This window comes from Melopsittacus undulatus, chromosome 1 (genome assembly GCF_012275295.1).
Source record: "Melopsittacus undulatus isolate bMelUnd1 chromosome 1, bMelUnd1.mat.Z, whole genome shotgun sequence".
Lineage (NCBI taxonomy): Eukaryota > Metazoa > Chordata > Aves > Psittaciformes > Psittaculidae > Melopsittacus > Melopsittacus undulatus.
The window spans coordinates 14,056,172-14,068,305 of NC_047527.1; the positions used below are offsets into that span (position 1 = coordinate 14,056,172).

General features: G+C 41.2%; 1 protein-coding gene across 1 annotated transcript; it reads right to left on the reverse strand.

The window, feature by feature from the left end:
* Positions 1–234: 234 nt before the first annotated feature.
* Positions 235–11,244, reverse strand: MAL2 (mal, T cell differentiation protein 2). The gene is made up of 4 exons (XM_005150939.3): positions 10,993–11,244; positions 8,603–8,773; positions 3,571–3,729; positions 235–1,223 (listed from the first exon to the last, which is right to left on the reverse strand). Exons 1-4 carry the CDS (start codon positions 11,125–11,127, stop codon positions 1,152–1,154), a joined length of 537 nt encoding a protein of 178 aa, XP_005150996.2. The 5' UTR covers positions 11,128–11,244; the 3' UTR covers positions 235–1,151.
* Positions 11,245–12,134: the final 890 nt, after the last annotated feature.

Sequence of the window (12,134 nt, forward strand, 5' to 3'; positions counted from 1 at the left end):
CTTTAGTTTTGTTACATTGCTTTTCTATATAAAATATTGAATGCCATTACACAACATGGATAGTCAAGAGAGGCTCAATTAAACGTCATTTGTGCCAAAAGCAAAATCCACAGTGGGCGGACCGCTCTGCATTCCACTGCTTTCAGTAAGACATTTGTGTAGGCATCTGTCCAAATAAAAACACCTTTACAACACTTCAGGTTTAGAATGCAACAAATAACAACACTGCAAGAATTGAGGTCAGACATTATTCACCATTTGGTTACATTCCATTCAAATGATATTGACTCACATAATAAGTAACAAATGCAGCACTTGAAGTAACAAAACCAAAGTTGTACTCTAACAAAGTGAAACAGTGCAAATATTCCTGTTAAACAAAAATATACCATGTATATACACACAACACAGATGCACTGTTTTAGTTTTGCAGTATAAATAGATCTGATTAAGCTAAATTCCTAAAACTAATCAACTACTCACTGACAGTGCCAAACAGTTTCCATGTACTAAAGAATACATGAAGCTTTAAGGATCAGATAACCATAGGTGGATATGGCTATAAAAGAGTATCAAAAGATTTCACTGGATGTATATTTAAAATATCTTCTCTGTACATCAAAATTAATAATATACATACTAAGCTGGTATCACAAAGTCAGCCTGGGCTCTGAACACACAAGGAGCAGCACACAGAAAACCCATGACTCTAAAAGGAGCCTCAAGACTCCACCTATGTGGAATGCACTGTAATGCTGCAAAATACTTAAGGCCCAAAACCAGGATTTAACAAAGGGAGAAGCTTTTCAGCTGCCTATGCAGTTAACACATTGGTTTAGTTTCCATCTTCTTCCTCTTCTGATTTAGCACTAGAATTCTCTTATCTGCTAATGACATATCTGTTTATCCCTGAACTCTGTAATACCATACAATGAGTATGCTTTTCATGAGTACAGAATAAAAGTAAAAATTAGAAGGGAAGAGATGCAAACTTGTTAGGGAAATCCTTATGAGGAGTTATTTGCATTTCAGCACTTTGAAACAGATTTAAAGCAAAAAAAGTCTTTTGGAATTAGATTACAGTAAAAGAAACAAGTAGCACTTAATTTGATCTGACGCAGAACACTCAGGCATCAACCTCTCTTCAACTGCTATAGCCTCCATCTCCTTAATGCCAGGGCTGTGCTGCAACCATAACAAACAGCTGTTGCAAAGGCAAAAATCTAGAGGAGAAGCAGCGGGGGGAAAAAAGAAAAAAGTGAATCACACTTTATATTGCTCTACATTTGTTGCTTTTTTTTCCTATTCTAAATGAATACAGGAACACAAATTATTCAAAAGTTACCTCCCCCAGCCAAAATGCTTAATGTAAAGACAGGTTTAGCATCCTCTGAGGTCTTCTTATTAACCTCTCTATTATAACTCCATGTTACTGCTTTTCACTGACTTGCTGGCTTCAGATGACATTTTGAAATAGAATATGAAGCAGAATGTCTGCATAAGTTACAGAACAAAGTAACTGTGTGTAAGTACACTGTGTATTTTAGTTTCCTCTTGTCTAGACTGATCAAACATTAATCTCAGATTTGTTTCCAAGTGAATGCCTTTACCAGCAAACAGCTAAGAAGACATCTCTCTAAACAGAATCCTTTTACTCACAAAAGTACAGAAACGGCTTCAAATTTGGCCTCCTTGACCAGATAATCAGCCATTAAATCAACTCCTGAGAAATGCCAGGAAGTTACTATTGCCCAAGCACTGAACTGCATAGATTTGAAGGTCATTGCACAACAAACCTGAATATGTAATGTAAACTAGAAGGAAGAAATGAGAAACTGAATTGCTGAAGTTTCTCATATTGTCAGGTGCTCACGATGGATTCTGTCTCTTGGAACATAAGAATTCAATCATGTCATAACAACCTACCTACTTGCTTTCTACACAAGAGATAAATTGACAATTGAAGTTTTCAATAGATGCTACACCGTAGAACTATCACCCATATGAGTATGTGTATTTTTAATCACAATATACAAAAGTAATTTTGAAAGACAAAATGTTAGAAATCTTTTGCATTTGTCCATGTAGATCTCAGGACTGTTCTGATGAAGTGTTTTAAGGTATTACAGTTTTTTTCTGAGTGTCCTGACTTTTTAATTATATACTTCTGGAAAAAAAAATACAAAGACATTGAAGACTACAGTTATCTGATGCATCATTTCTCAGCATCTCTTAATTAAAAATATCGAGGCAAGCTTCAAAATAGTCTCCTCCTCCCCTGTCTTGACAGGGAGTTGAGGAGCTTGAAGAACTAAATTCTCCTTTGGAAAAATAGCATAGAAGGGGAAAAGAGTCTCTTGGAGTTCCCAATATCCTGTTGTCAGACAAAATGACTGAAAAGACCTCATGTTCAGTGGACCTGAACACATTGAAGGATTGCAGAGCTACACTTTAAGGTAAAATTTTGAGAGACTTGCTTATTTCAAAGCCCTCCCCTAGTTCAGGTGAAGTTATGAGACACCACCTCTGTCCTTTTGCCATTCGGCCATACAGGTAGCAGATGTGATCTAGTGTGTTACTGGCAAGTGGGTGATGGTGAGGCACTCTGGACTTGGAGACTTGACATGCCCACCTCACCCCATCAGAGACTGGCTTAGCCAAAGCAAAAGGCTTTTTCATTTTATTCTCCTCTTGTAGAGGGGATGTGAACCTTACACCTTACTTTCACTTGTTTTTATCTTAAGATGAACTGAAGATATTTACTGTGCAAAATTAATAGTGCATTTAGTTTTAAGGACAGTTAATACCCACAGAGGGTTTTAGAAGTTTAATATATGTGTATAGTTCCCTGAGGTATGCAAGACCCTATGGATGGTACAAAAAACATAACAGCAGTAGTTCTGGTTCTTTAAGTTAATCCTACAGGCACACCTCTACTTTTGCCTTTCAGGAGTCCAACCAGGGAGGAAGCTAGAGCCTGGTGTATTTTCTGACTCAGCTCTGCACACCCACATCACCAGATACAGTGATTCAGTGATGATGCAGTTACAGTGAGAAAAATTAAGTCTGAGATTAGCCTATCAATAAAAGCACTCTATTATTTGCCACAAAAGACAGAAGGACCCTTACAGGTAACTTTTATATCTGATGTAAGTCCAAGGTTTTTCCTCATGGACTATCTAAATGATATAAAAATTTATATAAACCACTGAAGGTTTCAGCACAGGCATGAAATTCACACGATGCATTGATGAAGGCTCAGTTTTCTTTTTCTTCTATTCCAATAACCAACATTGCCTTTACAAAATCTCATCTAAAATTATGAGCTGTAATAATCATATATTTATAACACTACAGCGAAGAGCAGCAACTGAGCACCTACCACATTAGCTTCAGCTTATTCCAATATTTTATGCACATCTCTGATGGACACTGTTTGGTACTCTCAAAGACAATCCCTTTTCTTCACAACTCCTCTTTCTATTCCAGCTTGCTGTTAAGTTCCCAAGTTGGCTACAAGGGCTCACAACAGACTACTGTTCCCCAAATATAAATATATGAAATACATACCGAGGCTGCTATGCTTATGTTATATTCATGATCTGCCATAATCTTCTCTTGTGAGGTGGAATTAAATTTGCGGGGAAAGTGATGCAGAGATGTAGTTGCTGCTTGCAGTAGAAAAGCTCCAAAATAAAAGACAAAAGTAGCCCCATGGAAAAGAAAATCCTGAAAAGCAAATGACAGACTCAGTTTAGGCTGCAATACTTACCTAATTCTTCTAGCCTTAGTACAAATGAACCCCACCACTGACAACATTAACTTTAGACAAGCAGTGTTAAATCCATCCAAGAGCTTAACCTGGACATGTTTTAACAGCTGCTTGCAGTTGTAAGCAATTCACTAACATAATTAGTGATAAGAGGAAACTCTCCCCAGACCATATATTCCTTCAAGTTAAAGGCATGTGCTTATCTGTATGTGCATATGCTGACCTATTAGATCACTTCAAAGCTTTCAGAGCTTACAGAACTCTCCCTTCATACAGTTTACATAAAAGAGAAGGGACATATAGGGCAACTTCATCACAATTTAAGCAGTACAATAACCCTAATGCCATCCCCCAAATCCCTTCTTAACTAAGCTCCAAAAGTCCCCCTTCCACACTTAAATTTGGCTTCTGTGAATGCCCAGAAACACTTCAACCTTGATATAGCTGAAGTTTACTTCTTGATAAAATCCAAATCCAAGAACTGTGACATTCCTCAACTCTCCCTAACTTGGCTCTACACAAAATATTGTCATCTGGAAGTACTTAATGATGATGTGGAATAAAATGCCCAAGACTTGAGGGGACAGAGGCAGGATTTACTTAAAACATACTTCTCTCTTTGCCTTATTCTAGGCAACTCTTCCCTCTTCTGTGGTGAATGCTAGCTGATCACAAGATTTAAACATCTAACTCTCATTTCTAATTCTATTATTGGAGCACACAAAAAAGCAACTTTGGTGCCTAAATCTCTTTGCAGTTTCCACACGGCAAGAACCAAGACATGTGCAGTACAGTTTTAAAATGTCTAAAATATTCCTTCAAGATCTTCTGTTGTGAGTCTGCAAAACTGAGATGTGCACTGCACTCAGTTCCTGAGTCCATTAAATGTACACTCTCTGTCCATACCCAAGCAGGTCTGCAAAGGCCATAGGCACAATTTCTTAAGTTCTACACAAGTAAATGGATGCTTTTTGATGACATCCACGTTATGTACCCTATCTCCAGCACTTTTAATTCACTTGAGTACAATGGACTACTAGTATGTCAAGAGTCAAAACCCAGGGTACACCATGTGTAAGTCCATCACAACAGCAGACAGCATTCACATGCATTAGAAATTACTGTGTAAGATCCTTACCTACTGACTATACCAAATACCAAAGTGAGAATGTGCTGCATTTCTCTACTTAGACAATTGTTTCTTTGTAGGTGTGAAATTTTTCTATTATTGGAAGATTTTTATCTTCAAACCCATCAGTTGTTCCACATTTTATAGCAGCTAAAGCTTCTTAAATCACACCCTATTCAGTTCTGATAAGTTACGATATAAGCTGCTATAAGTTTCTCATTCCAATTAGCTCAGGAAATAATTTTGTCTTAATGAAGAATCACCTGATCACTTGAGGTTAGGTCACAGAGTGCACTGCTTTTCCTAATGACTGGGAATCCAAGTTTTGGCAAAACTGCTGCAGTAATTCTCAAGTTCTGGTTTTCCATTGATTTGGGATTGTTTTGTTTCTGTTTTCCCTCCAATTTTTTAAAAACAATTACTTCCTCCTGGAGTATCACAAGGAGGCCCCACTGACAGCAACAAAACTGAGAAGAGGGCAGAGGGTGGCTTCCTGACCTAACTGGTAGCTTATGTGCCATGCTTGCCCAATCTCAAGCTTTGGGCACAAGACACACTCCGTAAGTCTCCAGCTCTGATGTAACCTCTGCACCTCACAGTAAAAAAATCCCAGGGACCTACTCTAGCATGAGTGCACTGAAGCATGGGAGGAGCTGCAGTGCTCTGCAGCTGAGGAGGCACTCACCCCATCAGACATTTACTGCTGTGGCCTCCCAAGCTCACTGAAGCTGGCAGACACACTCATTTTTCCTGCTACCGCCTGTGGCACCACATCAGACCACAGGCTGGTGTGTGTTCACTGTGTGACAAGTACTAAACCCCACATCACAGCCTGAATTACCCATTTCATCGCACAGGATCCCAGCACCTTGAAAGGCCTGTGTCAACCCAGGGGTAATCAGGGACATCCATTATTCTTGGGCTACTAGCACACCACTATGTCAGTGTTACCAGCTGTATGCTTTTGGCACCACTGCTCGCAAAAAGAACAAATAGCTCCATGAGGAAGACAACGCTGACTGCATGCAGGAGAGAGATTTTCAGAAGACAAACTTTTTCATTTCCTTCATTCTCCTGCCAAACCCTCTAATTTCCTTTGCCCAGCAGCAATTACAGTGAAGCTACTTAGCATCAGTAAAGTTTCACGTTTGTACGGTTATGGTTTCTGTGACCAAAAACCCCCAAGGCTTTTTTGGTTTTCAGTACCTGTTAGCATGGTGCCTAACCCTTCCTTGCCCCCACATGTGTACCACCATTGAAACCTCATACAAAGTTTATGTAAAACACTACCAGATCTGCATGTTAACTTAGTTCACATCTAATTTTGTAAATGAGTGTGTTGTGAGTCAGGCTGTAAAGGACAGTATTTATCATACCATCTGGTTTAATACAGTGATATACCAAGTGATGTACCTCCCTAAGGTCTGTATTTTCTCTCATCTTTTCACTCTGTTGTATCTTACTAATAATCAAGATACCTACTATGTATTAGTATCTACATTATAAGTATTATAAGTAGCTCCACTGATATTAATGTAAAGTATTACTAAATGCAGGGCTACCAGAATCCCATGCTATTTTTCAAACTTATATTTAAGCTCCTGGAGTCTTAAACCACATTTGTGCATGAATCCCTACTAACTCCAATACAACTAAGCCATGACTCTTACCATTTTTCTAATGACGTGTAGCTTCTGTAAATTTAATTTATGAAATGGCAAACCCCATGTATTTATCTAAATGCCAACCTAAAGCAAACAGATACACCTTTTTATTTTATAAAATAAAACAATCACTAGAAACACTAAAACTATTTGAAACAGAAGGTAAAAAAATCCTTGTGAAGTGCTGCTAAAGAATTTAGAGCCAACAAATTACAGACATTTGGGTACCTGAAAATAGTGGTTCAAAGATCTATCTAGTGCTATTTTTGTTGACAGCTGGAAGGGGTTGGGCAACAGCTACTATGTTAATAAAACAATTCACTCTGCTTTCATTTATGTTGACTTAGTTATGACAGCTTTCTAGGTTAAGTTACATCGCCCCACAGATGCAGCTTTTATACAAGTCATGTAGCAATTTCCTGACATAGAAAGTTTTTCAGTAATGTATCCCTTGCAAGGGGACAAAATTAATAGTATAACAAATCACTGCAGCATCGAGTAGCCAATGCGTAAGACACACACAATCATTGTAAGATGAACATTTGTCTGGCATTTTCAGTCTATAAAGGGCTATGCCCTCACCCAACAACTTGTAAATTGACAGTTTCAATGAAACCTAGGACACGTTATAATTTACTTAAGTTATGCACATGCTCAAGGGCTTTGTTGCATCATAACTTGTGAGGATGTCATAGCATAGATCCCTGTAAAGGTCTCTGTAATTGTAACTCATTATTAGTGTAATTACTGCCTGTATTGTGCTGGAAAGCTGACACTGTATGTGTATTTGCTATCAAAGTGCTAAAGTTGTTTTAATAGAGTCTAGTCTTTTAGCACTGATGAGCTGCAGCCCCAAATTCATGAAGCATTACAATTTGCTTTAAAGACCTTTTGTTTAAAGGGAATGTCTTTGAATAACTTGAACAGCTAAAGAACTACAGATGTTGACACTGAAGCATGAAATTCCAGCTGTGATCAAGAAAAGCATCAATATCAAAACTAAGCTGCATAGAGGGGAGGTGAAGGTGATCAGGAGTTACAGCCATTCTTAACATTTTAGAAGTTCAGGTCCTTTTGGAAGAGTTTTTGGAAATCCTGATCATAGTTTTGTCACCTCTCATTATCCACTTCCAACAACATAAGAAAGCAATACCATCTCGTGCCCAACTACTTGAGTGCTAAAAAATTAAAGCATAAAACAGTTGATGCAAAGAAAGGAGCATGTAAATTAGCAGTCAATAACCTGATGTATCCATGTGGTTGGCAAAAAACTGGAACAAACAACTTTCCTTTTCTAACAGAAAGGTACAGACTGAGAACTATTGGCACAAGCCATAAAAATCCACTACATCAAGAATCAAGTCATGTCTCCACAATGAAGAAAAGCTGAATAGAGTGTAATTATTTGTTGTCTCATCAGGTTTCCTTTAAGAAAGATAAACTTTAAGCTTCCTAACAACCACTCACCAATGCTACCTTGGCTTTAAGGAGTTGAACCAAAAGTCAGCAAAAGACCTTCTCAGGAACTACAGGAGACTTCCGGGGTTCTTTAGTCCAGCCTGTGGTATCTCAGATAACCACATCACACTGTGTGTTCATAAATGTATCACTTCCTTTACACTATTACATGTACCCCCATTATTCACAGAGTGTTGCTACCACTTCTTTAATAGGCAGGAAATATTTTCCCATTTCCAGCCCATGATTGTTTCTGTCCATTTATATGAATTTGCTGTCATGCCTTGTTAAACTAGTTCTCTTCCTGCTGCTCACACATCTTATGTGATCAGAAAGGACAAGTATACTCCTTCAGTTTCAAAAGCCTGACTCTTTCACCATCCATCATAAAACAGGTCCTGTATTTCATCCATCATCCTTATAGCCCTGCTCTTCTTTTTTTAAGTTTTGAATTCTTGTTTTGAAACCTTTCCACTAAAACAGAAGGCCTGGCATTAAGACTCTGGATCAGTACTCCTCATGAAATGATTTCCAGTTCATAAAATGAAGGGAATCCTCAAATAAGGAAAAAAATCTTACCGTCTGGTTCCAGTTGACAGCAATTCTATTTGCATAACCGAAGAGGAACACACACAGGAACACAATGGACAGGAACCATGCAGTCACTGCTACAAACATTACCCATCCCTGTAGCAACGGCAGTGGAACTTGGGTAGAGGCTACCAATATCCAGACGATTGTTCCAAACAGCTGCAAGGAGACAAACACAGACGATGAACAGACAACTTTTATTCAGTCCTTTCTGTGTAAGAACTAATATCACCAATCAACACATCCTCAAATGACTTTTAGAAACCAAGAGGCAACACTTCAGATGTACTCAGAGGGCCCAAGTGCCATTCTCCTAAATGACAGGCACTAAGTGGTGATAAGACAAATCCACTCTGAAATTCTTAAAAGCTCTTAATCTTGAAAATGGGATTTACAGACCCAGGTGACTTGTGTGCTGACACTGAAAATGTCACCCTTATTCTCATTTTGTAGGAAATATAATAAGTGTGAAAACATGACTCACACACGCACACACACACAAATCTCTCTCGATATACTAGTTTGCATGACAAGGATGTACATCAGATTTGGATTCAATTTCATACTGTTTAGTTCTGCAGTCCTAAACAGATGAGATATAGAAAAGAGATGAAATTGCATTTTCTTTTTCAATGTATTTGTAACAAAAAAATACAACATATTAAGCAATAAAAAGAAAACTAGAATACAGAATAAGGCAAGTTGTAAGTTATGTGATAATGACTAGAAAAACACTAAGCTTTCCAGAATTATTATAACCTAGGGAAGAATTCAGCATCACCAATTTTCTTTTCAGCATGCTGATCACAGTGAATGAGTGGTGGGGATGCTATGCTGTGATGGGCTGATGGAGAATTTATGTACTCTATGGCTTGCCCAGTTTAATCAGCTCTTGGCCTAAGAAAGGTACTATTTCTCCCTGCAAATTGTCTCTCCTTATAAAAAAAAAAGATAACTGGAGAAAATCTTAATTGCCATGTGAAATATGCTCATTTATTACAGAAAGATTTAACTTCATAATCCAGCCTGCAGTGTTGTGACAGCTACCATCAATTTCTCAGCAAGTTACTACTTCCCTGCTTTAATTCCTACAGATTTACAACTACAGAGTGAGAGGTTCCATTTTCAGATTCAGAGAAATTTCTTTTGAATTAAGGTTGGATGAGAGCTACCTTTCAAAAGATGCCTGGTATAAAATTAATTGGTTCCTTTCTCATCATACATTGCAGCACCACATATGTAAAGATGCACTGCTAGTCTAGTTTAAAGCTCCCAAGGGTTTATATACTAGCCTTCAAGTGGTTCTCTAGGGTTCCTTTTTTAGCTGCTGTGAAGAACAAAACTTTCTTTAGTTTCACAAGACTGCAGGTGCAAGTCTGCTACTCAGAGACTAGATAGTGATGGGCAGTGAGGAAGCAGAAGGGATAGCACAAAGCATCTGCTGAACAAAAAGCAGAGACACGTGAAATGTTTGCAGTACTCTGAATATGCAACCTTGCAGGCTTCCTTTAAAAATATATTTAGGCATCTGTTGGAGAGACTCAGTGTTCCCTGTTGTGCTGTTTCCCTCATACCACCTACTCCTGTCCACTTCAGGTAGGCTGTCAGATGTAGAATACTTTGGCCAACCTAATTGCCCTTCTGATTCAGCGCTTGATTTAGCACCCAGGCTTGCACACCAAGCTCTTTGCTCGGGTGGTTTTACAGCTTGCAGGGTGGAATCCATCTCACAGACCAGGACCCAAGCAGTAGTCTGCTATGACCCACGAAAAAAAACACATTATTAAAATCAGATTACTTTTGCCAAGGTTGTTTTTTTTTTCTTTTCCTTCTACTACTTAGTACCAGAGCTCTGCAGAGCCTCATACTCAGCCTTAACCCAAAGGTCCTCCAGTAAGGTCTGAAACACCCATGAAATTAAACATACTTGTGGGAGTTCGCACAGGACCCCGAACACACGCACGCAGGTAAGAACCAGAGTAACGCGCCATGGCGGGTTTGGGTCGAGCACTCTGTATAGCCCAAAGTCCTCGACAGCTCAAACAACCCCCATGTAACCCATCCCCACAGCCGCTGGTGCCAGGCCGGGGGAAGCACCTCGCCCCACTGACACCGAGGGGAGCGAACCCGCTGGGGCAGGCTGAAGGGAGCGGGGCGAGGTCCTACTGCCCTTCCCGGCACAGCCCCGTGTCCCAGCCACCCGCCCGGCACCAGAGCAGGGCAGCCCGGGGGCTCCCCCCTGCCGCAGGCTCGGCCGCCGCACCTTCCCCTCACACAAAATGGCAGGTGAGGAGCGGGGCTGGAGCTCGCCCGTCCCACCGGCTGCGGGGCGCTGAGGGGAAGGAGGGCCGGTGCCGTCACCCCTCGCCCGCACTCACGATCTCCAGGAAGATGACGGCTCCCGAGTAGGTCCGCAGGATCTCCAGGCCGGAGGGCAGCGTGACCCGGGGAGGGGGGAAGTAGGCAGCGGGGTTGGGAGGCGGCGGCATGGACGAGGCGCTCCTGGGCAGCATGTTGCTGTGGCGGCGGCTGCTGCCGAGCGCGGCGCGGACGGCCGAGACGGGGCCAGGTGGGCGAGGAGGAGGTGGCGAAGGACGGAGCAGGTGCGGGCGAACCTGTGTGCGCTCCTCCTGCCCGGCCCTGGGCGGGTGCACCCCGCCCGCTCCTCCCACCTGCGCCTGGGAGGGTGGATCCGGGTGCCGGGGACCGGGCCTGCCCCAGATGGAGGCCTCAGCAGTGCGGGGGGCACGGCGCTGTGCCCGCAGGGCGCTGTGCCCGGCCGGCGGATTTCGGCTTCTCCGTGTCCGCTCTGGAGTGCAGCGCTCCCGTTCACTAGTCCCGAGTCGGACCTGGCCACACTTGGGACGTTATTTCTTGATGCCAGTCAGCAAAAGGATGTTACCTTCTGGTTACAGGTACTTGAGGCTTCGAAATTATGAGGTTACATCTTTTATTTTTTTTTTTTAAGGAACCTGCTAGGTTTCCCATTTGAAACACCAAAACCATCTCAGCTGTATCTTTCATTCAGGCTTGCTCAACCATGCGCAACTATTTCAAAGTAATAGTGTTTGATGTGAACGTTTTGGGTAGGTGAGGGTACATGTGCAACAGACCACTTATAATGTGTTTTCTTGTGCTTAGTATAAATATCTTCTGACGGATGTGACCTGTAGTGATAGGACAACAAGGAGTGGCTTTAAAAAGAAGGAGAGTAGATTTTGACTATTAGAAAGAAACTCTTCACTGTGAGGGTGTGAGGCAGTGGCACAGGTTGCCCAGAGAAGTGGTAAATGTTCCATCCCTGGCAGTGCTCAAAGCCAGACCTGCTCTAGTGGAAGGTGTCCCTGCCCATAGCAGGGGAGTTGGAACTGGACGATCTTAAGGTCCTTTCCAGCTCAGACCATTCTGTGATTCTGTGATGCAGCAGTTCTATCCACCTGCATGGCTTAGGATGGTATATCTTGTCACTCAGATGACTAAGTGCTGTTTCACCTGGTGTTATCTCATGCGCTGTTTCTGG